The sequence below is a fragment of the Macrosteles quadrilineatus genome, unplaced genomic scaffold (assembly GCF_028750875.1).
Source record: "Macrosteles quadrilineatus isolate MER2022 unplaced genomic scaffold, UCM_ALF_1.0 Scaffold_4__1_contigs__length_99947679, whole genome shotgun sequence".
NCBI lineage: Eukaryota > Metazoa > Arthropoda > Insecta > Hemiptera > Cicadellidae > Macrosteles > Macrosteles quadrilineatus.
The window spans coordinates 13,163,279-13,190,020 of NW_026542597.1; the positions used below are offsets into that span (position 1 = coordinate 13,163,279).

Here is a 26,742-nt window from a genome sequence, read left to right on the forward strand (position 1 = left end):
AAAAAATAATATGTTTAAATGATATAGATTGTTGAATAGGTATATTCCAAGAGTGTTACAGCCAAATAGTAAGTTTCATCACTAATACTGTGAGAGGTCTGGTGTGCACTCACCTAACATGTGTGAGGCAAAGCCGAACATCGAAACATGAAACTTCATGTGCAAGGTTAAGCATGTCAGAGTGAACTTTACGTACGAGGCAAAACCAAGAACAGGAATAATTAGAGCAATTGCTGGAAAGTCACTTTTGGTACAATTTATGAACGATACTTTGCATCACGTAATTATGCCTATTTCTGATTGCGGTAAGATTGTTTAGCAATGAAAATAGATGATTTAAATTATGAAAATACATGATAAAGAAACACTAGAGAGGGCCAATATAGAACTTAGTGAGAGAAAGGGAAAATCAGCTGATCAGTTTTCCCTTGCTGAAAATTAGAGCTTGGGAAATAATACTTTTCTTTGATATTAGCTGTCATCAAAATATTTACTTTTCCTACAGTCACCCAACAAAGTGGGCTTCCTAGTACAGAAAGCCTTACTTTGGTGCACAGTTTTTACTTTGGTGCTCACCAGTATTCCAACCAAACAACACAAAACAGTGTGCTTTTATTATGAACGTAATCCGTGTACCCTTTAAAATAATTTGGCAACACTTAAAGATATTACGACTACGAGGAGCTGGTGCAGCGTTTCCCATTTTTTTTATGTTTAGATTAAACCTAACCTAAAAACGTGTTGTACAGTGTTTGAAAGACTAATTATTTATATGTACTATGTAACTGTAGGAAAAATAGAATGTGTAACACAAGTGCAAACTGCCTTTGCTGCACTCGAGAAACTTTCCAAACTCGCCTACAGCTTGTGCGTAAACATTTCTCTCGTGTGCAGCAAAAATCCACTTTCGCCCTCTAGTTACACAAATAACTATTCTGTAGGGTGTGGAGCTATAAAAAATTATATTTTCTCCCTTTAATTTTGTTACTGAAATGGTTGACGTGTCATCAAAGATGCTATGCTTGCCCCTTGAGTTTGGCTTGGTTTAAAGCAGTTAGCATGTTTGACAGAAAGCAGTAACGTACATCCGCTTACTCGGTCAGTTGTTAAATACAACTATATAGCTTGGTACTAAAACTGGTCAAAACAATAGGAATGTAATTTCTAGTTATATTCATAGTCAAATGTTAGTGATTCTGATTCAATACCTTAGCAAAGAGATATTAGACATTTGGATTAAACCTACATGAGGTTGCCATTGTGGTTTAAGTTGCTGTTGATGGAGGATGTGTAATCGATGTTTAAGTTTGCTATGCTTATGGTTAATGATTACGATAAAATACTGGAGGAAGTGTAAAAACAATGGAAATTCTAGGTGACGTGTGCTTTGCTGCAAGATTTTTTTTCAGACAGATAAATTAAATTACATGTGACATGCGATTCTTGAACCAATAAATCAAGAAATCCTAGTGTAGTTTACTAGTCTTGTTTGTCTACAGATTACGCTTATTCCGTCACTTTGACCCGTTCCGGATATTGGTGTGTAGCGGAGACGGATCTGTTGGATGGGTGCTTTCAGAAATTGATCGGCTAAACATGCAGGTAATACTAAGATTTAGCGTAACTGTAAGCTTAATACTAAGATTTAGCATAACTGTAAAATAATCATTTAAAATGTTCGAGTGTCCCCCCCAAAAGGGGGGATTTGGGGAGCAACTAAAAATCTTTCAATGTAAACCCCCATCAAGTGACACCTCATTTTGAAGTGTTAACAAACCTTAAAGATTGGTGAAAACCAGAGTTTGCTATCTCTTCTCTATCCAAACTGGTAGCCAATATTACCATTACGAACCAATTTTACCGTTGATTTTCCACAACATCTTGACGGGCTACCATTGGCTACCATTTTGGATAGAGAAGAGATAGCAAACTCTGGTTTTCACCAATCTTTAAGTTTTTGTAAACACATCAAAATAAGGTGTCACTTGATGGGGGTTTACATTTAAAATATTTGAGTTGCCCCCCAAATTTGGGGGGACACTCAAAAATTTCAAAATCATAAAATGAAACTTCCTGCTAAGATTGCACGACCACCAAAAGGATATCTCTGTATATTTACTTGGAAAAATATTAGAGGGGGGTGTCTTAACTTTATTCACCCTGTATAACTAAGTGTTGTGTTTGTTGTACAGAAGCAGTGCCAAGTAGGAGTGTTGCCGCTAGGGACGGGCAACGACCTGGCCAGAGTGCTGGGTTGGGGCTCGTCTTGTGATGACGACACACACATTCCCCAACTACTGGACAGATATGAGAAAGCTAGCACCAAAATACTTGACAGGTAATTCAAATTAATACATGTAATTCACAATATTCTCTGGTTGGGATTTGTTTTAACCGTCACAAGTTGCTAAGAATTGTCATTATTGCCATCTGCAAATAAATTATGTCCCTTCCCAAACCAAAAGTACCTAAAGTCCATTTCTAGTACAATTACTGGTCTTGTTACTATCTAAGGTAGGCCTAGACTTTTTTGTCAGATAGCATCATTATGACATTGATGAAGGTTCTACTGTTATCGATTTCGGCGATTACACCTTATACCTAGAATCGCCGATATCAATAACAGTAGAACCTTCTGTAGTTTTTGCCTTCCCTAGATAAAGACTCCATCACAAACCAACAGTCAGTGAGTAGTTGAAAATGGTGACTACCAAAACGAGTGTCCTACAAAGATGTACCAAGTGCGTGCAGACGGAAGAAAGGAGTGTGAATATATGTGATTTATCCAGCACAGCACAGAGTTCACCAGAGGCTCTTGAAGTTTGTTTATAATATTACTTAATGCTATTCCTAGAGTGTCACTTTACTATCACATAGCCAAGGCCATTGAAAATCAGTAATATTTAAATATAGGACCTCTGGGATGGAAGCTCTTTTCTCTACTATTAGACCAGCTTGTTCCCAATATTTAAGGGGTTTGGGTATGACAGTAGACAAAAACAAACCGATTTAAACCAAGGTTTTTTTCCAAATAGTGGTGAACTTTATACAAATACAATTCTGAAACAGTTGACACATAGATATTGGACCAAAGTTGTTTTATTATTATTTTACAATAATTTTAAATACTTATACCTGTATGTCTTGCGTTTATAAACATTTTTACTACATTATTCAATTGTAACCTTGTGTGTCTGGGTTTCAGGTGGAGCATAATGACGTTTGAGCGCAGCATATCCATGGGATCATCCACCAAGTTGACGCTGAGCGGGGGAGTGACGGAGGAGACAGTCACGAGCATGGCGGCGTACGAGGACTCGGTAGTGGCGCATCTAGCTAAGATACTTCAGTCCGACGACCATTCCGATATAATAGCTTCAGCTAAGTGAGTTTTGAATAGTCATTCATTTATCGTTTCACAGATTTTTGTTTATCATTGAAAATTTTAATCTAGTATACAACGCTGGCCAAAAATTATATTCTAGTAAGGTAGTAAAGTTAACGATTGTTTTTTTTTATTTTAAACTTTTGAATACCGTACATGGTTACTGTAAAACTTAACTGATAAACAATTGTTGAGAAAACCTATTGGTGACGTTATTCATAAGACCTTTAACTGCAACATAAACAACTTTAAAGTAACGGAAATTGTGATCTAGTGTGGTAGTGGCCATATTGCAATAATTTTGGGACATGTTTTCCTACACTCTACACTTTCAGCTATCCGATGAACCATGTCTCTTAGTGTTGTTTGTACTGTAGTAAAAAAATGCTGCATTGAAAATTACTGTTGAAACGGTTGTCTTAAGTTTGTTTACTGGCAATGGAAAGGTATGTTTATGCTATTTTAATTTTATAGAAACAATTGTTATGGCTTGATAAATGATCTAATTTGTATGTCAAATACAAGGCTTGTAAATCAAGGTCTCGTAGCAACAAGCTCCTGTCTCGCAACCAAGCGAGTAGTTCAAATCTGAGACTACCCGTATTCTTTTCTTAATCCATTGCCATTTTATCCAATTCTCACCTCTAGGTGACGATTCAAGTACTCTAAAACTGAAGAAAAAACTAATCTTCTGTCAAAATGTTGTGGTCTCAAGAGTTAACTGGTATTGTAGTCCATTGCCAGTTGACGTATGTGAATGAAGTAAAATGTGGAGGGAGTTCAGAGGTCTTATAGAGATAGTGTTAACAACATGAGTAGAAAATTTAAGGTACAAGCCTTGGTGAGTGCCTCAAATCTGGTCAAAGCTGGTCTATTTACGCGAGTTATGTACACTACTTTACCTACGACAGTGTTTTAATTACTAAAAATCACTACTCATAACTTCTAAGAGAGTTTATGTTTTCATTTATAACATCTCATTGCCACTGACAGTGATGCAATGAAACATTGTACCAAACACTAATTGCACCATTCAACAATTAAATTGGGCTGAACAGCTGATTAGTTGAAGTTTGAATCATTACAATTTTACTTCTTCTCTCTCAACCCTTGAACCTCATTGGTCCGTTACCTGTGTTGTTAAATAAAACAATGCTGTTATGAAAGTAAACAATGCTGTTTGTTTTATGAAACTTTTCAATTCTAAGAACTGAACTGAAACACCTAGGCTACTTTAAAAATGTTCGTAGGTAAAATATTTTAACACTGTTTGGTGTAGTGTAAGCCAGTCAATGTTCATAAGTCTTGTTTGAGGCTCTGGCCAAAGTTAGGGTATTTACTATTTTTTCTGCAGATAGTTTGACTGTACGAGGTTTGTATGTTGTCATCAGGGTGTTGTGTGAGACTGTCAAGGACTTCTCACTGAGAGCTGCAGACCTCAGTCTGGGTCAGGGAGACAGAGAGTTCAGTGAAAAATGTCAAGTACTGCGGCACAAGCTGGACTTGCTGCTAGAGTCGCTTCGCGATCAAGAGCAATCGCTCAAATCCCCAGTAAGTGGTTTGTATATAAATGCATCAGTCTCTATTTGTATGTCTTTAAAATTGATTGTTACTTGAAGTTGAAAAACGATGTTGCCAACTTGTTTGAAAGATTGTTAGTCCCTTCTTAGTCCAAGTTTGGCCAACGTTCTCCATGTCCAAATAATACTTTATGTATAATACTTTTACCTCTGGTAACTGGTTTGTTTATTTTATAAAGAATAGAATTGGATCTATAATTTTCATTACTTTAAAACTTTTGAATACAGTAAGGTTCCTCAACAAAGAAAAATATTACTTTTTTTCAAGAAAAATAGTGATGTTTTGAGTTTTGATGTTTGTTAAAGTTTTGGAACAAACTTTGGTTTTGCTTATATTTGTAAAATCCTAAATATATAGTTTTTTATTGGCAATTGTAACAAAATAATTCTCTGAGTTTACTCAAGAACTGGTTAACTGGTCAAATTGATTTTGTAGGAAAACCAAAATGAACCACCAGAAAAAGAAGATGTGAATCAAGATGAGGAGGAAAAACCAGTAAAGTTGGTCAGTTCTTAAAAAACTGCCTGAACCAGTTTAAGTAGTGGCTGCATTCCCCTATTTTTCTTGTTTTAAAATTAGACCTTAGGTTTTATAGAAACCCCTTTGCTAGATAATGCATCAACTTTAGTTGTCTTCTATCCAACAGTATAATTTTCTATACAGTGTTAGTTTCCTAAACTTTGAAATAAGTGAGTAGTTATGAAAATGTCTTGCTTTTCGGTATTTTTTTTTTTAAGTGATGATTGTCCTTTTAGTATAAGTATTAAACATTAGCATGGGATTAACAATTATAAACTACATGAGTAGCTTCTGTTAGTTAAGGTTTTGTTCTTAAGTTACCAGAATAATACAATTCTTTGTTGTACCGTTACTAGTTGTAATTTGACACTCTTTCAAAATAAAATATTAAATACTAATAATATAATGAAAATAATTTTTAATAAATATCAACCCATTGACCATTCAGGGTTGCAATTTCCTTACTAGCAAAGTTGCTGGCAAGTCCAAACAATAATTAACATTGTATCCAACATCTATTTTTACTATAACATCTTAAGCTCTGGCAATCATCGACAGTTTAAATGTAGTGGAGTGAATGTTAAAATGCGTAGTATGCAGCATTTTACTATTGTGTTTACCAACTACATAACCTATTTTATAATAGTCGTTGCACTAATCCTGGAGGGAAAAAACCAAAAAACAATTTTTTATTTCCATTTATCTGTGGTGTAACGTTGAATACAAAAGTGGATACTTGTTGAAAACTTATTTTTTGGCCGTTGATATTACTCTAGGAGTAACTAAGTACCCTTGAGCTGAATAGTATTTGGTAGACAGTTTCCACCAATGCCAGGTCGATGTTATCTATCTTCTCCCGGGAGATTGAAGACGCGTGTTCGTTGACCAGCATGTACAAGTCAGGGTAGAACTTCATCCCTTCCACTCCCAATTGGGAGAACGCCTGACTAACCTGAAAACAATTTACGCTCAAACTTTCATAGTCTGCAAGGTTATATGTAATTATTGCCTGAAATCGACTTTATACACTTATTGTTTACGAGGGTTGTTTTCTAAGTACGTTTGTGCGTAGCTTCTTAATTCACATGTATGCCACAACGAGACTCCTCGCTGCATACTGGCATTTTTGTGAACATAACCGTGCTATTTGCACCTCTGCAGCTGTTTACGCTTTGTTGTTATTAAATCTCCCACTGCGTACAAGTTAAGGTTAGTGATATGTTTACAGACATTCATCGTCAGATGACTGAAGTTTATAGCCCCGATGAAATTATAGAGGGTACAGAGTAAAAATGGGTCAGGGAGCTTAAAAGTGGCCATGAAAAATGTCCAATTTAGAAGGAATTGCGTTTTTGGTGTGTACCCAGACTTCTCAAAGAAGACCAAAAAGGAAAAAGTTTTCACGGTTATTTTACAAGTCATGTTCGGTAGTCATCTGGCGATGAATGTCAGCATCAGATATGTTTCTTGTGGTCAATAAACGTATCATTGGCCTAACCTTGCATGAAGCGGAAGATTAAAAAATAATTAATTTTATAAACGCACAACAAAGCGTACACGCAGGTACGCATCTGCAAATAGCGCCATTCTGTTTACCAATGACGCCAGTACGCGGTTAGCCACCTTGTTGGGAGTACTATATTATGAAAACGACCCTTAAAAAACCCTCCTCGTAGATACATCATTTGAAAGTCTGATTTGTGTGTGATACTAAAAACCAAACAAGTAAAAAAATAATTTGTAAAGTGAAATAGGGACTATTTATTGTTGACCTCAGTAGATGGAAAGTATTGTTTTGAAAAATCAGGCTTGAATATACTGAACACCATTGAATTAAATTCAACCTAATCCCTGTTCAATGTCAAGACCTGTTGTAATTTTATTGAAAAATCAATACCGTAGTATTCACATTACACTGTGAACGTTTTTTATTTTCACAATGAGACCTTTTTATGTTTTTCTGATGGATGTTTTAACTTACTGTAATCAAACGACTAATGTATATATTTCATATATATAATCTCTAATAATTAAAGCAAATTACCTCAGTACAGTCTACGATGCAGGCTCGAAGTGGGGTTACTTGAAGCATCTGATAGTTTGGTAACCGCTTTCGATCAATGAATTCTCGCACCTAAAAAAAACCATGTTGACATAGTTTTTTGTAAAATTAAATATTCTATGTTTATTTCTATTTCATAAGTAAATATTTTTGCTCTTAATTTCATCATTTGAAGTGTATAAATATTTATCGATGTTTTTGTGCATTCTCAAATTTTATAAGTTGAAAAACCAATTTAATCATCTCTATTGTATTTAAAGCAAAATTACCATATAAACTGGAAAAGTCAATGCTACACAAAGTTAGTGATATTCAAACTAACCTGCATAACCATATTGTTCCGCCCAGCAAGCAGGTTCCATCTTGACCATGAGAAGTTATAAGTGGTGCTGAAAAGAGCCATGCAGTGATAGAGATGGTTTTCCGCTGTGTAATGTTTCTGAGTAACACCTTCCACATACAAATACGCGTCATGTTCAGGGAATAAGTCTATCCCTCCCTGACGCATCTTCCTTATCAGCTGATGAGGAGGGTAGAAAATCCCCACTATGTCTTGCAGCGCAGTACTTGTGGCGTTCTGGAGCTGGTTCATACACACTTGGTTCGCTCTGATGATGAACTCTACGATGACAGTCGCAGCAGTGATACTTAAAAACACTCCCCCTGGAGGACCTTTCCAGTCCGGACGGAGTTCCCAGGTCTGGTAGGGAAGATTTACAAAACGAAATGTAGCAAGTCCCACCGGAGCCATCAGGCCTGTTTTTATCGTCAGAATTTGCTTTTCCTCGTTAAACTTGGGATCGTGAATGTTTGCGGTGGACCAAATCTTCTTGTGCCGATTCCACTGGACAGCGGTGGGTGGCTCAAACCACAAGACAGATTCAGGTAGGGAAATATTGATAGCGACTAGTTTCAGTTGAGCACTCTCCAATGCAGCTTTGGTTTCAGCGTCGGTTTCATCACCTGTGTTCTCCTTGTCTGGAAGCGTGACGTGGTACTCCTCGTAATAGTCTATGTGTTGAAGTTTGTGTTCACCTTCTAAAATCGTCAACAAAGTTCTGTCAGGTAGTATTTTCGGCTGGGGAGGCTGCTCTAAGAGATCCAGATGGAACACTCCTCCCAACACAGTGTATCTTCGCATGTTTAATTCCCCAGGCTCCAATTGTACCTCTAAATACTTTCTCAGTTCGCTGATCTTGCTTAATTCCTTTTCCTCCATTATCTCAGAAGGTTTCTTGCGAGGTTCAGGAGGTTTTTCCAAAGGAATTTCAGCAGATTCTTCCAGTTTTCCTGAAGCTGATGTGGAACTGGAGGTTGGTGCTATCCCAGTTGAACTGTTTGCCTGTAGCATGTCTGATGAAGAAGTAGTCTCAGCTATTTTGTTCTCACCAAGAGACATGTTATCTATTTGTGTAGCTGCTTCAGTCACTTCTGGCGGTGGTTGATAGTGTTTCTTCTTACTTTTCTTCTTCAACTTCTCCAATCTTGCTGCTTCCTCTGCGTCCTGCTCATTTTGTATCCGTTGCTTTTCTTCCCACTCTGCATTTTTCAGATCGTTGAGGTTTTTTGAATATTCCGCTGGAAGAGGTTTGGCCTCCCATGTGCGACACAAGTCAGAGAAGTGGTCATGTTTGAGCCAGAGTGCTCGCACCACTGGGAAACTATGGGTAAACTTGGGTGGTAGTTGAATGGTCACACCGAGTTGGGGAAACTCTATGAAAGGTGGTGGTCGAGAATCATTGAAAGCACGAGGAATTTTCAACACTGTCCACATACAAAGGATCAAAAATGGGCATTCCTTCAGGTACGTCATTGTCTCCAAATCAACTGGATTCATATTTGTCTCTAGTTGTCTCAGAATGTGGAAAGATGAATTGTCCAGTCTCTCTTGTAACTCCTCTCGAAAGTTGTTCCGCACTTCTTTCCAGTTTTCAACTTGTTTTTGCTTGTTGTTAAGAGGGTTATCGATCAATGTGTCAATCACACTGAGTAAGTTTAAAACTTCTTGCGTTTTCGGCAGATTGTCATCAATGAAATTTGTCTTTTTATCTAGTTTCCATAAGAATAGATATGTGTTCATCTCAGCTAGGTTGGCTGGATTGGGTAATCCGTTACATTCTAGGTACAGCTTCCATTCCTCTGCCTCTCTAAGTGCAATGTCTTGTAGAAGCTTGGTCTGTTGGTACTCCTCAAACAGCTTACAAGAATTTCCCAGGTGTTCAAAACGTATGTGGTGTTCAGCAACTTCTCTTTCGGCCCTCTCTTTGGCTTCTTTAGCTTCTCTTTTCAATCGTTCTTTCTCCTCTTTCTGTAATCTCAGACGTTCTGCCTCTTCCTCTGCCGCTTTCCGTTTTGCTTCTGCTTCAGCAAGCCTTTGTTTCTCCTTTTTCGTCAACTTTTTCTTAGCCATTATTAAGTTTCTAAGCTCTCACCTCCTTACTCACTCTCACTCTCACTTCCTTAAATATGTTTAAATTGTCATAAAGGTAGTTTGATATTCACTGAAAATTTTGTTAGTGGTGCACACAACAGTGTTGAACCAACTAAGTTGGGGTTATTATTGATCAAACTGTTGCCATGGAAGTTGTTTGTTGCAACAGGTGACTCATTCCAGTTGTTGTATTGTTGCTGTCTGTTTAATCACAGTCAATAAATACCAGAGGTGTAATGAAACTAAAAAAAAACAAAATAAAACAATAGAATTAATAAAATATTATTCTTCTGAAAATAATTAAAATAATCCCTATACAACATATTTATAATGTTAACAGAAATGAAAAAGATATCCTATAAACTTTAAGAATTCGGGTTTCAAAGTATGATATTATTTAAAATTAATATTTTAATAACTTCTGTAGACAAACTAAAAACACAATACTACTAAATTAAGAAAGTTTTTACTGAGCCTTCAGCCAATGATTGCTTACCATCCAGGAATATTAATTATTCTACATTCTGTTTGCGTTTAAAGTAGAAAAATTCATATTTCACTTTAAGTTTAAGTATAGTTTCCATTTTTTCCTATCAGTTAAAAGTTTGGAAGGTCCATCTAAGTAAATATTGTAATTTTATCAGTTTGAAAAACTTAGATTTATTTTAGTAAATTTTCTCGTAACAAATTGTTTCTTAATATTGGATGACAACTTGTAGTACTAGTGCAACTTGTTTATGCTTATTCAATTATGTTTTATTTAAGACTTTAAGTGGTTGTCAATAAAATGTTATTTTATAGGAAGAGGAAAAAGATTCTGAAGAAAATGAAGAGAAAGAAGATGATGAAGATGAAATACCAGTTAAGCTGGTTAGTTTGTAGTGTGAGAGTATCAGTAGTGGTAGTTCGGAGCGTTTCATCTTCACAATTCAGAATTCACATATCTCTTCCACATTTCACTGTGCTTTTTTAAAACTTATCACACCTTATTCGCTTTTAACACTATTGTAACAACTGACTCTGTCCAATTATTGTTTGAATATCACAGAAAAAACTTATTCTCCTACCATATAATTTCATTAACCTTTTTCATCTAGTGTTTTTGTAAGTAGAATATAAAGAGATATTTAATTTTCTTTTACTTGTAAGCAAAAGATTTTTTACACCTATATTATATCAATCATAAAGTCATAAGTTTTATAAAATATTTTTAAATTTCAGCTAATTTTCTGATTTTTTAAAACTTTTCCAATATGTTATACAACTTTTCCTCTAAAATATTAAACCTGTAATTGAGACATAAAATGAATCTACGAATCTTATAAATCCATTTAACTAAAGTACCCGCTTAAAGAAAAACTATTTAACATTAACATTATTTTTTTTTTTCAATATTCCTCCCAATTATTCAAAAATGACATTGGTGCTAAAAATAAATTGAAAATATTTTACAATGTGTTGCAATGTTTTAGGAACGCAAAGAACAGCTGGTGCGAAGAGCGGACAGTTTAAAGCGAGCGGTTCGTCAGTTGGTTGAACACACTGAAAAAATGGTTGATGATCAAAACAAGCAACCAAACCAGAATCAGAATCAGGCCGCGGGACCAAAAATGGACACTCTTAAGGTGATTGATATCAAATTAGATCTTTTTTTCTACTTTGATGATTCCCAACCAGAATGGGAGCAAGGAAAAGGAATCAAACCCAAGATGTTATTTTTTGAAGTGAACAACTCAGAAATATGACTGGGCGGTATTTTAAGCAATGATGATTTAGTGCATTGACCTATGTTTGTATGAATAAGACCACAGAGAAGTAACATAGGAAACACTCAGTGTTACACTTAAGTGGTGTCCAGCACAAGTGCTGGTGTCTAGGGCAAATTCCAACATTACTCCTCATGTACATCTCACGGTGAAGGAATACCTTGTGACCTATGCGATGGAAATTTCCGCACAGTGCTCGCTGCTCTGTCTCTTGACTTTCTTCCTTGCTTTTCACAAGTATACTTAAATGGTATAGTTTACCAGAGCTGAAAGCACACGATTTTCCCACAAGCGTGTTTTCTCTGTACCTTACTTCTCTGTGTTAAGACTTGTTTGGCCTCTTGAGTTTAAGATTTATATATATTATCTAACGATAGTGAGATTTTTTATTAGTGAATTTCCCATATAATCTATAACTGTAGGTCTAATAGTGAGACTTAGACCCAGGGGCGCTTTACTTTTTCGTTCCAGAGGCTAAACCACCATCCGTTCAAATTCATATACACATTATGTATGAATGTTTTATGTATGAATTTATACACTTTTTTTGTAAGTTACATGCTTTGGATCTTTGTCCGTTTTCAAACTTCAATAGAATTATCTAACTTTTGCCAAGTTTGGAAATGAACTAAGATACCATGGGAAAATTGGACGAGAACTGTAGTTAAAATAACTGTAACTGTAACTACTACAACGTATGGCAAATTGCAACATTAGTAGTTTGTGTCTATGCATTAACTATTTTGTATAAAGGGGGTTTGACACCACACATGCTATACTATGGACTGTTGTAGCAAGCAATGTATTAATACTGAATTACACTATTATTTATTCAATCCCCTCCACCTCACCCTAACTTTAAAACAACAGCCTACAGCTGATCAGCTGATTGATAGTTAAAGCAAAATGAGTGGGGGAACCAAGGAAACCTTCCCCTTAAACCGCCTAAATCTTGTGAATAGACCATAATTCTAACAAACTACAGACCCAATGAGGGGTTCTACAGTAGTGAAAACACACATGAACATTACAGGTGCTGGAATCTCCTAGTGGTGACCAGATGCCGGGGTTTTCTCGTCTGCCGTCACCTCTGCCCGACCTCCGCCGGGACTCTGCCTGTGATGAGTTCACCCTGGAGTCCCTACCTGTACCTACCGAGTTTGCTGATACCAGACGCAACTCTAGCACTGATGGCTCGTCAGGGTAGGTAGCTTTGTAAAATTGTATGATTTTTTCATATAAACTAATTTGTTGCTTGAGCGATTTTGTAATGTAACCACAGGGAATAAGTATTACAAATCCTTGAAGAAACAAAACACTATAGGTACGGTGTGTTTTTTATTTTGTGTGTTATAATTAAAACTCATGATTTTAGCCCCTGAGCTGTTGGAAATAATGTAAGACTAATTACTTACGTAATCCTGTCATAGCTCTACAAATTTTGTCAAATTAGGACACACTGAATTTGGTAGAACAACAATACTTCAAATAAAATTGTTCAAGCCAATAATTAAATCTTTTCTTATAGATTATCTCTTTTATCTTCAGTTTTTCTTAACCTGTAAATATTATCAATGATCAGAGATGAATAAATTTACTAACACAATAGGATAGTAATTTTAAAGAAACTAATTGTTTACTTGAGTAAAGATAAAACAACTAAAAGATCATTTTTTGTAGGACACAAGAAGGTGATGAAAGAAGACATTCACTAACAAGACAGATCTCAGTAGATTTAGCCGTAGATGTTAGAACCTCTGTGGAGGCTGCTGAAGTTAATGTACCTGACCCTACAAAATGTTTCAAACGAATAACAACCCCAGAAATGTCTTTGGACAACGACGAAGGAGAAACAATCGAGTTGTGTGTGACTGAAGCGGATGACGAGGAGAAACTAAAAGACGGAATACTATCGGGCTTTAAAATGTCTGAAGATATAGCAAATATCGGCCACATTGACTCGTCAGAAACTTCCGACGACAGCCCAGAAGTTCCAATGACCACTCACAAAGAAACAGAGAGGAAAAGGTCCTTGTCCGAAGACCGAGCTTTTGCTAAAACTAGACGATACACACGCTTACCCGTCTGTGATAGGAGAGAAGAAGACTTAGTCGAGAACGATGCAACGAATTTAATATCAACCTCACCTGAAGACGATGAAGATGACGACGGATTCAGCGACGAATTAGGGATAAGACCAAAAGAAACCAAAAGGGCCAGTATTGCTCACTTCGTCGAAGGCTTCGACATCGGTAGACGCTCAATAAAATGCAGACATCGAAATGTTGACGCAAATTTAGACCCTGAATCAGAGCCAGTTACAGACGGCAAGTTTCCTGGTTTACCTATCATTCAAATCGACAATCCTGATGACGAAAAACCTGATGAAGTACAAAGAAGTATATCCGACATTGTTAAAGTTCAAATCAACGGCTCGAGCAGCAACCTTTGTTCGAATGCAGATTCACCAGTGACTTACCTAGGGGACAATCTAGATGTGGAACATCGCAAGAGTCTTGCTCCATCAGAGACCGATGATGAAGAGCTGGCTAGATTCCATGAGATGGCTAAAGGAGGTCTGCCCAAGTTCGGAGAAGGTCCAATGGTGGTCATTGACCCCCCCTCTCCCCCCACCATCACACTGGAGGTGCCTGAGGAGGAGGGAGACTACATGAGAAGACCCAGTTTTGAGTTTTGTCGAAAATGTAAGAATGATACAAGTTTATCTTTTTGTTTAAAATACTTTTACAAGTAGTTAAGTTTATCTCCTGCTCTTCCAGGAATGTATATGCTATAGTTTATTGTCAGCTTTTTAATCAAATCAATGAAAGCACTTTATATCAGTCTGCTCTTGATTATTTCATTACTTACAATCATAGTTTACTAGACAGAATTTTCAGCTGATTTCCTTGACTCCAGCTAATTCTTATTCCACCTTATTTGTAGATCCTTTTTTGTCCTAGGGAGAAAAAGACATAATATTTTAGACCAGCTACTTAAGTTTTAAAACATCTGTTTTTGCTGCAGTTTGACAAAAAAATGCATCAACTTGATACATTTTCACATTCTCAGACCTACCCTACTTTGTTAACTATATGGTATCAGCTCCTCCCTATACAATAGATTTTCTGATATAAATTATCATAATGTTTGCTCTGCATGACACTACTCATTTCCTGTTTGCAGTATCGGCAGCGTCACCGTCGTGTTCATTGCTGCAGTGTTCACCGGCGACCTCTCGTAGGATATCCTCCGCCTCGTTGCTCCGTTCAGACTCCGCGGATCAACCGACACCTTCGTCTGAATCCAGCAAACCTGTGGCTCGTGAGAAGAGGTTGCCTATCATCAACCCTCTAGTTCGACTACCTATGTGGCCTAGTAGGTTATCTTTCGTGACTATTTTTTTTTTACCTCCCCCTACAGCCCACCTAGTATACGGAGAAATTTTTGTTTTTGTCAAAAATTTGTAGTTCAAGTTTTGGGTGGAAATATTTGTTTTGGGTCCCCCTAAACCCTAAAAAGTTATTTTTATGGATGTGTAGAGCTACAGACTACACCTGGTATGTCAAGGTAATCCTTTAACTTTTTGGAATTTGATTTTCTAACGGGTATTTTCCTATAAAAACGCATAAAAAAACAGTCAGATTTTCACCTAAACTGCTAAAACGGTTTGGATTAAAATTTAGTATGTTATGGACCTAAGCGCTCTAAACAGAATGGTAGACATCCCCATTGCTGTAAAATTTACGGTTCAAAAGTTATTGAAATTTTTGTAATTTTACCAAGGGTTTTTGACAAGGTAATATGAGAAAGTATGTGTCGGTTTGCTGATACCCTTTATTACATTATTTAGTCTGTAGATTATGTTTGTGCAAGTACAGTTTAAAACCTCTTGTAACGAGTTTTCCTTTTTGATCTAGTGGATTCAGCGTCATATTAAACTTTTAAGTTTGAATGCAGTGGTTTTAAAATTGATAACTTTTTTCATGACTTTAAGCGTTAAGATTGCATTCTACCTCAGCTCGGGCTTCAGTAGCTATGTTACGCCATTGAACAGCGCCACGAGAAGCGCTTGCTGACGTTTAAGTTCTCTCAAAATACTCATTTCACTTTCAATTTTTTTTCATCTGAAGGATTTTCCTTATTCTTTAGATTCAAATTTTTGACTCTATTGTTTTAATTTTCTTCTAAAAAATTATTTGTATGTGTTTTATGCTATAGAAACAGCTTATTTTGATGTATTTACCAGTCACTTCCCATTTAAAATTCTACTATTACCAAAAAAATAAAACGATACAAGCCTACAAAAATAAGTAATGAATAAATTAACATAAATATATTGTCAATCAGTTAAGAACCAAGCCCACAATGACAGAGATCCTAAACCCTTGCATTAGCGCGCGGTGGACAGGTAGAGCAAGCCCTAAAGCATGGTTTTATTATTTCCTTTTATTACTTTTATTATCAAACCTTTCCAATTATTCTGTTAGCTGCAGACGATTTATGTTGTATAATTGAGACTCCATAACGTGTAATATTTTCAGCAATGTTGGTGTAGTTGGTAAGATTTCATTGAAATGTCTCCAATACACTTAGTGAATCGCTATTGACAGTCGAAGGCTTAGGTCGGATACCTTCACCTCATATATAAATCAAATCAACCAATCAATCAATCACTTATTTGTTTATTGATTAATCATTGATATCTTATGTTTATCTCGTGTGTTTCAGATGTGTCGGGTGGGGCTGGCCTCATCAGTCAAGCGTTGCTGGCCAACGCAGACGCTCTGTGTGCCGCAGCAGTGCCGCTCATGGATCCTGACGAGACACTCATGTGAGTCATACATGCAACACTACAAAAACATTATTTGAAGGATTATTGCGGACGCAGTAGTCCTAATGCATCACTATCAAACACATTTTTTTGAAATTGTTTGGGATCTGAACCATTCTCAGAGGAAAAGTACCTAAAGCCAAGATTAATACGCAAGATTAATACGCAAACTCAAGTTTTAACCGTGATACATCTATCTGTGGTACTAGGAATCAAATATATTTCGTGCTTCTACACCATTCGTTAAGCAAACTACTAACTAGTGTACGTAACAGAAATGTTAAATAGTGTGCCTTAATGAGTTGGCTCCTACAATTTTTTTGATCTTTTTTTCTATTAACAAAAAACTTTTCAAGAACCTTAGAAACAAATACATTTCAATGGAGAACCGTACATATTTTTGATATTCATTTTTACTTTTTTTATAGTCTAGGGCAAAATATTCTGTTATGAGTATTTTTGTTATTTCAACTAGGGAGGGGTTTTTCGAGAGGTGTGTGATGAACAACTACTTTGGTATCGGTATCGACGCTAAGATTTCTCTTGACTTCCATCACAAGCGAGAGGAACACCCCGAGAAATGCAGATCAAGAGCTCGCAATTACATGTGGTACGGAGTACTTGGCAGCAAGGAGTGGCTACAGGTATGAAACTTGCTCTCATTGACTTTGATTACTTTAATACTTTTAACTGAAATGGTGACCCTACAAAGGTAGTTATTTCAAGCCAAGAGAGATGAGTGTAGGATGAGTGGCGCCATCTTGTAGTCTTGTTAGTGACTAAGGCTGACATTTTCCTTAGACAGGACTGTACATTCCCTCCACCCTAACTATGATTGCTGAAGGAGCCATCAAAGATGCTAGTGGAATGAGTTTACCTTTCAATTTTACATGTCTAAAAATTTGATGTATATCAGATAGGAAACAGTGCTACACAGCAGTCATCTAAATGAATCAAATATAGTCTATCTTAATGAAAACAATACTTTCTCCATAAAATATGTATAGTGACAGAAAGTAAAAAAAATCATATTCGGTGTTTACTAGGGCGGGTTAGTCACATAAATTAGTCTGTCTGTCTACGTACCCAAACACTACTGTCATAGCGTGGTGGAGCTATACAACTAATTATATAAAGTGTGCAACGTGCGTCTGGCAACCTTAAATGCATCTGATGTGCTACTTCTAGGAGGAGCAAGCTGGTATAGTGGTAGAGTGCGGTCCCTAAAGTCCGGGGTTCAAATCCTGCAAAATCACCTATGGATTCTATCTAAGTGAAAATGCCGCAGTCTGAAGTAATGTGGCAAAGAATCCTGGGCCAGAACCTTGTGTTCTAGGGTAAAAAAGATTTTCTCCTTCTAAGGAACTGCATCACTTTTTTTAGGTGATTTCGGTTTTTTATTCAAAATCTTAATCAATGTATCTACTCATTTTACTATTGACTTAGTACATTGTCTGATTGATTGTTTATAGAAAACATACAAGAATTTGGAGCAGAGAGTACAATTGGAGTGTGATGGACAAAGGATTCCCCTTCCCTCTCTGCAAGGAATTGTCATACTTAATATTCCAAGGTAAACTCACTGAATTGTTGAATTTACACTTTTCCAAATATTTATATATTGATGATGAAAATTTTCTCCCCTTTAATTTTCCTACGCCCAGTTTAGCTTGACATGGTGCATAAATTGTACATAGTCTACTTGGATTTTATACACCAACTAACCCTCAAAGTTGCATGTCGACGTTACAGAAAATTCCCCCAAAAACCCTTAATTTTGGTATTAAGGTGCTGTAAACACCTTGCAAACAGGACATAAGGCCAGGACATAACAGCAAGACTGTCAAATTAATTAGGCCTACAATCGTAACATGGTAAAAGTTTAGGACACAAATTATTAGAAAATTGTAAAGTAAATAGTTTTTCTAACAAATATCTTTATTTTATACTTTGCCTGATACACATGCCTAGTCAAAGTGTATACCAACATTTATCATTATTACTCCATCTCGTACTTTACCTAAAAGCTTCAGGCTTTGTCTAGACCTGCATTATATACTAAGCCACTAATATGTTACAATCTAAACACAGCAAAAGTATATGTTAGGAGTAGGATGAATTTGTCGGTTTGATTTAATTTAATTACATTTTTAATAACAGTTTCATGGGAGGCACTAACTTCTGGGGTGGTACGAAGGAGGACGACGTGTTCCTGGCTCCGTCAGTAGATGACAAGATACTGGAGGTGGTGGCAGTGTTCGGCTCTGTGCAGATGGCTGCGTCTAGACTGATCAATCTACAACATCACCGCATCGCACAGTGCCAGACTGTACAGATCAACATACTAGGTAAGACTATGGCAGCGATTAAAATCAATTGAAACTAACCAAAGTGGATAAGGCTAATACAAGGGAGAATACATGATATTGTTAATGTAAAATATATTTTGTTTTTGAACCACAAAATTCTACAGACAAAAATGTGCGTAACTTTTTTGTATTTTTCCCCTGAATTATGCTTAGTTTCTCATGGACTACATATTCATTGCTGTGGTGTTAAAAAGATTTGTGTTAATATTATGTTGTTTTGTTTAACACAAAAGACATTAGGGACAAATCATACAAACATAAATGAAGAATAGTTTTTGGACCGTTATAGTTTCTTAACACGTTCGCTACTGAGCGTCGCATATATGCGACGCCGCGGTCATTGCCACAGACCGAGGTACACATTTGAATCGTACACATAGACCGGCTGTCACTTGGATAACAGTACACACAGACCACAGGCGAAAACCTGTAAAACAGTGATCATTTACATTGTAATACGCAACAATCGTGTTTGTAAATCAATTATTCTTGTTTTTTTGTACTTTTATTAACCTTTTGTAATGTCGCATATTTGCGACGCCCGGTCTACAGCGAAGACAATAGTGAAAATTATCATAGTTTTATTGAAATAGACTAAACGTCGCATATATGCGACAGTTCATATTTTTGTGGTTTAAGGTGAAAGTAAGTAAACAAATAAACAGATTATTCAAGAACAGTTATACAGATTATACAAGAACTGAACAAATATAAAAGCTACATAGGATTATGCAGCATACATTCTGCATACATACATACAGTGATGCAGAAAACTAAAGACCAGTTTTTCCAACTATTATATGACGTCACCAATCATCATATCCACAGACCAAGCAACGCAGTTGTGCGTCAGACATCTCTGTAGACCACTGCAGGGAATTCAGTGCCTTCAAATAGACCGTTACAAAGATATAAGCATTTAACATTAGAACCCCGACGCATATATGCGTCAGCAGTCTGTTTTAATGTGACTAGCCGTCGCATATATGCGACGGCAGTCTATGGGTGGAAACCGGCCGTCGCATATGTGCGTCGCTGGTCCATGTCAATGGAAAATTTCGTACTATTGCAGTAGCGAACGTGTTAATCTATATTATTAAAAGAATTCATTGGATTTTTGTGTGCTGTAAATCGACCCCTAAATATTTATTTCTATACGCATATTGGGTATCAATTTAAAGCTCTTATCCTACAGATGTGCCTTTTGCAGGTTTGGATGATATCTTGTTTATATTATTGTCGTTGTGGAAGACATACATTTTTTTCTTTAAGATTCATTAAATTTAGTCATTGATAAGATGTGCAAAATATACTAACGATCTGAAAACGATTACTAGGGAAAGCCATTACAGATTTGTTCATTTTTCTCAATTTAGTAACTCAAGTTTCTCAAGTGTGATAGGTTTTGTTTATTCTTCTATCCCTTATATTAAACTTCTCCTTTTCTAATTAATTGTTGTACGTATTTTCCTCTAGGGTTATCTTGCCTTTTCTTTGGTTCTCTTCCAAACTATCTCTTTCTCTTTCCACCGATCACCTTCCTGTACTAAATTTGTGTTATTATGCCTTCATCCCAATTTATGTGACTAACACACCCTAGTAACAACCCATTATGATTTTTTTTAGTTTCCGTTCGCTATACATAGTATAAGGAGAACGTATTGTTTCCATCAAAATGTTTGTGTTTTGGGCGGAAATGTTTGTTTTGGATCCCCCTGAACAAAAGTGGATTTTGAAGAGATCAATCAATTATGTCAATTATTTAAGATAGGTACGTCAGCCACTATGTGCATATTTTAACCCAAATATGACTGAAGGATGAGTGGCGCAATCTTGTAGTCTAACTTGTTAGTAACTAAGGCCGACATATTCCATAGACACAGCGGTTAATTAATAGCCCAAACAGCTAATGGCAACTAAGGAACCTACAGTTTATTGTGGAATCCAAACCACATTCTTGCCTTGGTATTAACAAATTGGTCTAATTATCACAGGGTAGTACTGCGGACAGTCATAGTACTCACTAGTGCGGACGTTAATCCACACCAGGGAGTATCGCATCCACAGTGTATCCTCTATAAATATCCACAATTCGTGACCTCCTAGTTGCTGGGACGCCACCGTCCCAGTCTTGTATATAGTTGTGTGTCTGTGGAGATGTCACAGAGTCCAAATGTGGTCCAATTTTGAGGAAATTGGGTATGGGGTGACTGCGTGGGTTCTATTTCTATTCCATGGTATCTCCAGGCATTTTTTTAATTTTTGGAAATTTCTCTTTTTTGTTGGTGGGTTTTTCATAAATTAACGGAAATGGGATTTCCATAAAAACTACTTAAAGAACCAATAGTATATATTAAGGTAGCTACTCTAACTCTAAATGGAATGGTATTGCCCCAAATGCGGTAAAAGTTACTGAAATTTTTTTCCATTTTATCCATAAGATACCATAGTTACTCCCACTGCTTACCCATGATTAGGATTGTTAGCATGCTATTCATGAGCTAACCTTGTATTTTAGGCTACAACATTGGTCTTTGGCTTTTGAATTGTTGTCTAATACCTGTGTTTCTGAACTTGTCTACTCTTTCATTGTACTGATGTTCTCAGGAAGATTATTTCAATAATGTCATATATTTAAAGCTCCAAAAAACAGTTTTGTTAATAAATTTTAAATCTGTCCAGGTGATGAAGGTGTTCCCATACAAGTGGATGGCGAAGCTTGGATCCAGCCTCCTGGGATGATCAGAATCATCCATAAAAACCGCATGAAGATGCTTTGTAGAAACAGGGTAAACACTTTAATGTCATTGATATCTCTTGTCCAGTGTTGCCATCCTAGGTTAGGGAAAAATCGGAACTTGGCCCTCCTCCCCCCGGATTAACATAGGCTTAAATACGGGCATATAGGAACCAGAATCAGAACGGGTGGCAACCCTGCTCTTGTCTCTTATTTTTTTGTACAAATTTTTGGCAGCATGCCCAGAAATCAATAACATTTGTTGTTGGCAATTTATAAAAAAATTGTTGAATGTTTTCCCCAGATTCATATGTCAGAGTTGATTAAAAGTGTTTTTTGTTTGGACTAGTTCCTTTTTAATTTCTTCCCCTATAGCATGCATAGTATGGAGAAACTATTTTTTTGTCAAAATTTTGAGTTTGAGATGTGAGTGGAAATGTCCGCTTTGGGTCCCCCAGACCAAAAAAGTGGTTTTCGAAGTGATATCTGTGGGTGTGGATTTGTATAGAGCTACAGACTACATCTGCGGTTCGATTTTAATGAAATTTGGTATGTGGGTTGGGTACTTATCTATGGTATCTCCAGATGATTGGTTTTTTTTTGTTTTTTTTATTATTATTAACAGTGATTATCTTATAAAATAATGAAAAAATTGGATTTTTGAAAAAAACTTGAATGGGTTTTATTTTTAATATTTTTATAAAAGTTTTGTATTTTGTGGTACCTTTAACTCAAAACAAAACCATTCAACCCCTGCATTCAACCCCAATGCTCTAGAAGTTACGGTTCAAAATGTATTGAAACTTTCGTGATTTCCCCCATAAAATATCATAGTTGCTCCTACCTTCACCGTATTGTGTTCCAGTCGCTGGAAGAGTCGTTGCGTACGTGGCAGAAGCAGCGGCAACAACAGTTACAACCAAGGCGTAACACAATCAAGGAGCTGAGCTTCGCAGACGACGAGAGTCATCTGTTGCTGGCCTTTGTGGAAGCATTGTCCTCTCTCATCAAGTAAGTAGCTTTTAGCTGTGTAAAAAATTCTAATTTGAAAGTTACTTGAAAGATGAATGTGTATATATTGAGTTGCGAGCGATTATATTTTGTCAGATAATGATGCAGTTATTGGCAGTTTCCTTAGTTTGAACCAGGATTGTTGAAAATATTAATTTTTGGAACATGCTAAATATTAATTTTTAACCATTCTGCTGTTCTGTTGTTTGGAAGTCTTTTTTGCTGAGAAATTTGTAACTTCTAGAGGAAATAATGTTGAGAGAAAATTGTTCAAATGTACTGTAGGATAGCGAGCTGGTCTATCGGTGGATCAGATCTTAGGTCCCAGAGGTCATGAGTTCAAATCCTGCCTATCACTAATTGATTTTATGTAAGCAACAATGCTAAACTCAACCCTCTAGGCCTAGACTGAAGTAATTTGAAAATGGTTCTGGGCTGTAGCATATAGCATCTTGGAACGGGAAGTCATAAAAGAAGAAAATAGGGCTAAAATAGATTATTTTACAATCTTGAAGTAACCAAGATGTTTCTGGTGCATTATGAATGCTGAGTTCAGACAAGGAGAAGGAACATTTTAGCTTACAATCGTTTGCATAGTTTAAATATTTAAAGTTTCACTCGATTTTCTCGACAGGTTCATCAAGAGTTTAATCACTCGCTATCCATCAGTCAAGCCCGACATTGAAGAACTTCTGGTCAAATGTTCCGAAAACTTGGAGAAAGTCTACCAGGATGGCAAACTGGTCAATGGGGTGAGTATAATCACTGACTTGATAAAGCACATAAACTTGTCATTTTACTGTAAAATCTAAAGCTTTAACTAAGGTAACTATAGTCTATCTAGACAACTGCCATACTTCCAGCTGATGTATAGAAACATAAATGTATGAATGGGGTTGTATTGATACAGCTAGCACAATGGCCTGTGTGGGACTCATTCTTGTTCTGACTGTCTTTTTGAAGGGGTTTTCACAGGGTAATTAGTTTAGTCTAAACTTCTCACTCAAACAAAATAATTAAACGTTCAAGTAAATAAAAGGTGTGAATGTCAGATGATTCTGATTCTGGTGCTAGTGATAGTCAGCCTTTACTCATTGACACCTTTGTCAAAATGTGTAAAAGTGTTAAACATTAGTGAAAGAAAATGTTGCAAATAGTTAAAAACCACTACTGAAACTGTTAATTATCCCAATAAAGCAAAACAAGTTCATATAACAAAAGGTTTTCCAATTGCACCACAAAAAAGACTTGAAAGGTGTGGACAAACTGTGATTTGTATGCAGTACCCTAACCCCCCCCCCCCCCCCCCCTAAAACCATCAGCACCCTAAAACAATCAGAAAGTATAGTCAAGCTGTCGTCGGAGTACAGTTGGGAGTGACAAAAAGAGGTTGTTTTGACAGAGCTGTACAGATCTGCTACAATGTGTTATGAATTACTGTTTATAGTTACCAGCTGATGTTTTTATTTACTTGTTTATATTAGAGATTTGTTTACCTTTCCAACTATGTAAGAATTTAAGTTTATTAAAGCCTTATTTACTAAAAAGGTTCAGTTATTCACAACACAATGTACAATTTTGTCCCACAACAAATTGCACATAATTATTGGCGCTCGTACAGAGGGAAGGACAAATAGCTAAAGATTAGATTAGCAATACTCTAGTGTAATACCATTGCATAAAGTGACTTGACTAGCTATTTGATGGAATTTGTGTTTCAACTCCTGCATATCCCTGTTGTCAGGTGGAGTTGAGGCCTTTGGTCACGGAGCTGGTCTCCAGTGCCCGTGAACTCCACGAAGAGACTTGCATCTTGCTACGAGACAAGGGTCAGGACTTGGTAAGCCATAGTAAACCCTCATTAATCTAGACTAATCGGGGTTCCGAGTGGTCCAAATTAAATCAACAATTATGATTAATTTCCAGATTAGATTAAATTATTCTAGTATGAAGGAAATGGGTTGGTTCAAGTGGTTGGTGCCACGAACTTCGGTAAGAGAGTATTGGGTTTCCCTGGCATGACCATAAAAAATTGAGAGGTTGATGAAAACTGCTTTCATTTAATGATTTTTATGATATGGCATAGGCCCTTAAGAATATATTTTTTGGACATCTAGTTTAAATAATTGAACCTATTTTACAAAAACATATAACATAGAGAATAAGGACCTAGGTTTAGAATTTTTATGAGAACAGAGAATTGGATGAGAAAGAATCTACCGTGGCTCAAGAAACACATGCATATATAGAATATTTACAGTGTCACATTTTTTTGCAAGTCAATAAGTTTTCCCCTTTGTTTATTGCTGTCAGAATTTCAACAGGATCAAAGCTGACTGTTCTGTTCCATTCACTGAGCTAAAGATACAACTGGATGTAGTACTGAACGAGAGAATTGCTAGACACAGGCTGCAATTAGAACAAGGGGATGAAGTACATTGTGGGCCTACTTAGTATAGTGCTCGCCTACCAATCAAAAGGTTGCCGAATTGGTCCTGAGAAAAGTCAGTGGCTTTTCGACGGTTCAAAACTGGACCCAGCTGTCCCTGATTTTTGGGCTTTAAATAAATTATCCTTACAAAAAGGCTAATCTAAGTCAGTAAAAATGCTACACATATCATCTCACTCGATCCTTCATTCATATTTGGGTTAAAATATGCACATGGGTGGCGTCCCTATCTCAGTTTAAAATCATAATCCATTTGAACTTGGAGATTGGGGGATTGTACATACAGAAAATCATGAGCTGATTCTTCTAGTTGGTACCAACCTATCAAAATCACAGCATCTCAAATTTCTAGCACAATTGTCGTGTCAGTGCTGCCTTCAGTTAAAATTCTAGTTCAGAGGTTCCATCCTAATATTCCTTGATCCAACAGCTGTTTACTGTTACAGAGAGAGGATTTGGCCAATCAGCTGAATCTGATGTTGACGGGGATGGAAGCCGAGTTTCAACACTGCAGAGTGACAACTTCGCAAGACTCGAGCCATTCGTATGTGTGCTTCCAACAACCCACAGCAGATGATCAGGTTGGAAAGTAAAATATTGTTTAAGAGTCTGTAAGTCCAATTCATTTTAATTCCAATTTCCAGTTGGATTCGTTGATAGAAAACTGAATCTTCATGCCCTAAAGAGCTTGGGCTGTCCAAGGCTCTGTGATTTGTTTTACATAACTTGCATGGGGTACAATTCTTTGTTAGCCATGTGTGTTAAAATCTACAATTCTAGAGTTTTAGGGCCTTGGGATCTTTTCAAGAATAGGACTGCCACTATTGAAGTTTTTCATGCGCAAATGAAGGATGGAAACTGATGGTTTTACTATGGAATGAAGAGTGGATGGTAAATAAGTTAGGAGTACTAAAGGGGTTGCTTATTGACATTAGGTAAAACCTCCAGGGTTTGTATGGAAATAAAATAAATAAACAATCTCCCAGACTAATAAAATCTAGTATTTTCCATTCCACAAGAAAAAGACGCCTCGACAGCCATGGAAAGGCAAGGTCCCTTACAGAGTGCAAGAGAAAGCATTTTTAGTTGTTTCTATGTGTATACTTGATTTTTTTAAATCTACGTAGGACCAATTTTTTACAGAGCAGTCATCTTCTTGCAAATACTTAACCTCTGGTGTATACTAGAAATCCTGAATTGCCCATTAAGGTTCTTTTTATCCTATACGACTTTTGGGTAAGCATCATAGGCTTATCTTAAATATAAAAATTAGTTACTTGAGATGTAGACATTTTTTAAACACAGTGCTACTGGTTGTAGGAGAAGAAACGGTCTGCTGGAGGGAAAGGATTGTTTTGGAAGCTGAGAAGAGAGAAGTCTAGGGGTGGAGCCAGTCGTGAGGTAAGTTATAATCAGATTTTTTTAACTTTTTTCCTTTAATGAAAAGGATGGCTGTGTCCTTCTTTTGACTGTAATTTCTCATGCTATTACTAGAGGGCTGTCCGTAGATTAAGCTCTCCATCGAACTCCAGTCACAGCCAAGCAAGCTCAAATGTAAAATCCTAACATTCTACGTTACTGTTCTATTCTAGCCTATT

At 36.6% G+C, this 26,742-nt stretch overlaps 2 protein-coding genes across 3 annotated transcripts in view; one reads left to right on the forward strand and one right to left on the reverse strand.

Annotated features, from left to right (window-relative positions):
* Positions 1-26,742, forward strand: part of LOC128991332 (diacylglycerol kinase eta-like) — a 154,313-nt gene that overhangs the window by 124,906 nt on the left and 2,665 nt on the right. For both annotated transcript variants that reach the window (XM_054414137.1, XM_054414136.1), the window contains 20 exons: positions 1,500-1,602; positions 2,193-2,338; positions 3,206-3,385; positions 4,777-4,936; positions 5,402-5,470; positions 10,780-10,848; positions 11,451-11,603; positions 12,778-12,947; positions 13,425-14,449; positions 14,931-15,122; positions 16,476-16,578; positions 17,054-17,222; positions 18,051-18,151; positions 18,739-18,926; positions 21,630-21,736; positions 22,550-22,695; positions 23,330-23,447; positions 24,440-24,535; positions 25,591-25,725; positions 26,465-26,545. In XM_054414137.1, the coding sequence (XP_054270112.1) occupies positions 1,500-1,602; positions 2,193-2,338; positions 3,206-3,385; positions 4,777-4,936; positions 5,402-5,470; positions 10,780-10,848; positions 11,451-11,603; positions 12,778-12,947; positions 13,425-14,449; positions 14,931-15,122; positions 16,476-16,578; positions 17,054-17,222; positions 18,051-18,151; positions 18,739-18,926; positions 21,630-21,736; positions 22,550-22,695; positions 23,330-23,447; positions 24,440-24,535; positions 25,591-25,725; positions 26,465-26,545 (3,511 nt within the window). The remainder of the gene's footprint in view (positions 1-1,499; positions 1,603-2,192; positions 2,339-3,205; positions 3,386-4,776; positions 4,937-5,401; positions 5,471-10,779; positions 10,849-11,450; positions 11,604-12,777; positions 12,948-13,424; positions 14,450-14,930; positions 15,123-16,475; positions 16,579-17,053; positions 17,223-18,050; positions 18,152-18,738; positions 18,927-21,629; positions 21,737-22,549; positions 22,696-23,329; positions 23,448-24,439; positions 24,536-25,590; positions 25,726-26,464; positions 26,546-26,742) is intronic.
* LOC128991333 (dynein axonemal intermediate chain 7-like) lies at positions 6,181-10,037 on the reverse strand. The gene is made up of 3 exons (XM_054414138.1): positions 7,870-10,037; positions 7,530-7,619; positions 6,181-6,437 (listed from the first exon to the last, which is right to left on the reverse strand). Exons 1-3 carry the CDS (start codon positions 9,955-9,957, stop codon positions 6,258-6,260), a joined length of 2,358 nt encoding a protein of 785 aa, XP_054270113.1. The 5' UTR covers positions 9,958-10,037; the 3' UTR covers positions 6,181-6,257.

Bases quoted from the DNA above. Each gene is read 5' to 3' on its own strand.
- LOC128991333 (XM_054414138.1), bottom strand. From the start codon at position 9,957: ATGGCTAAGAAAAAGTTGACGAAAAAGGAGAAACAAAGGCTTGCTGAA. The intron at 7,620-7,869 runs GTTAGTTTGAAT...GGTTTTTTTTAG, and splicing joins GGAACAATATGGTTATGCAG to GTGCGAGAATTCATTGATCG. The intron at 6,438-7,529 runs GTAATTTGCTTT...AATTGTTTTCAG, and splicing joins GCATCGTAGACTGTACTGAG to GTTAGTCAGGCGTTCTCCCA.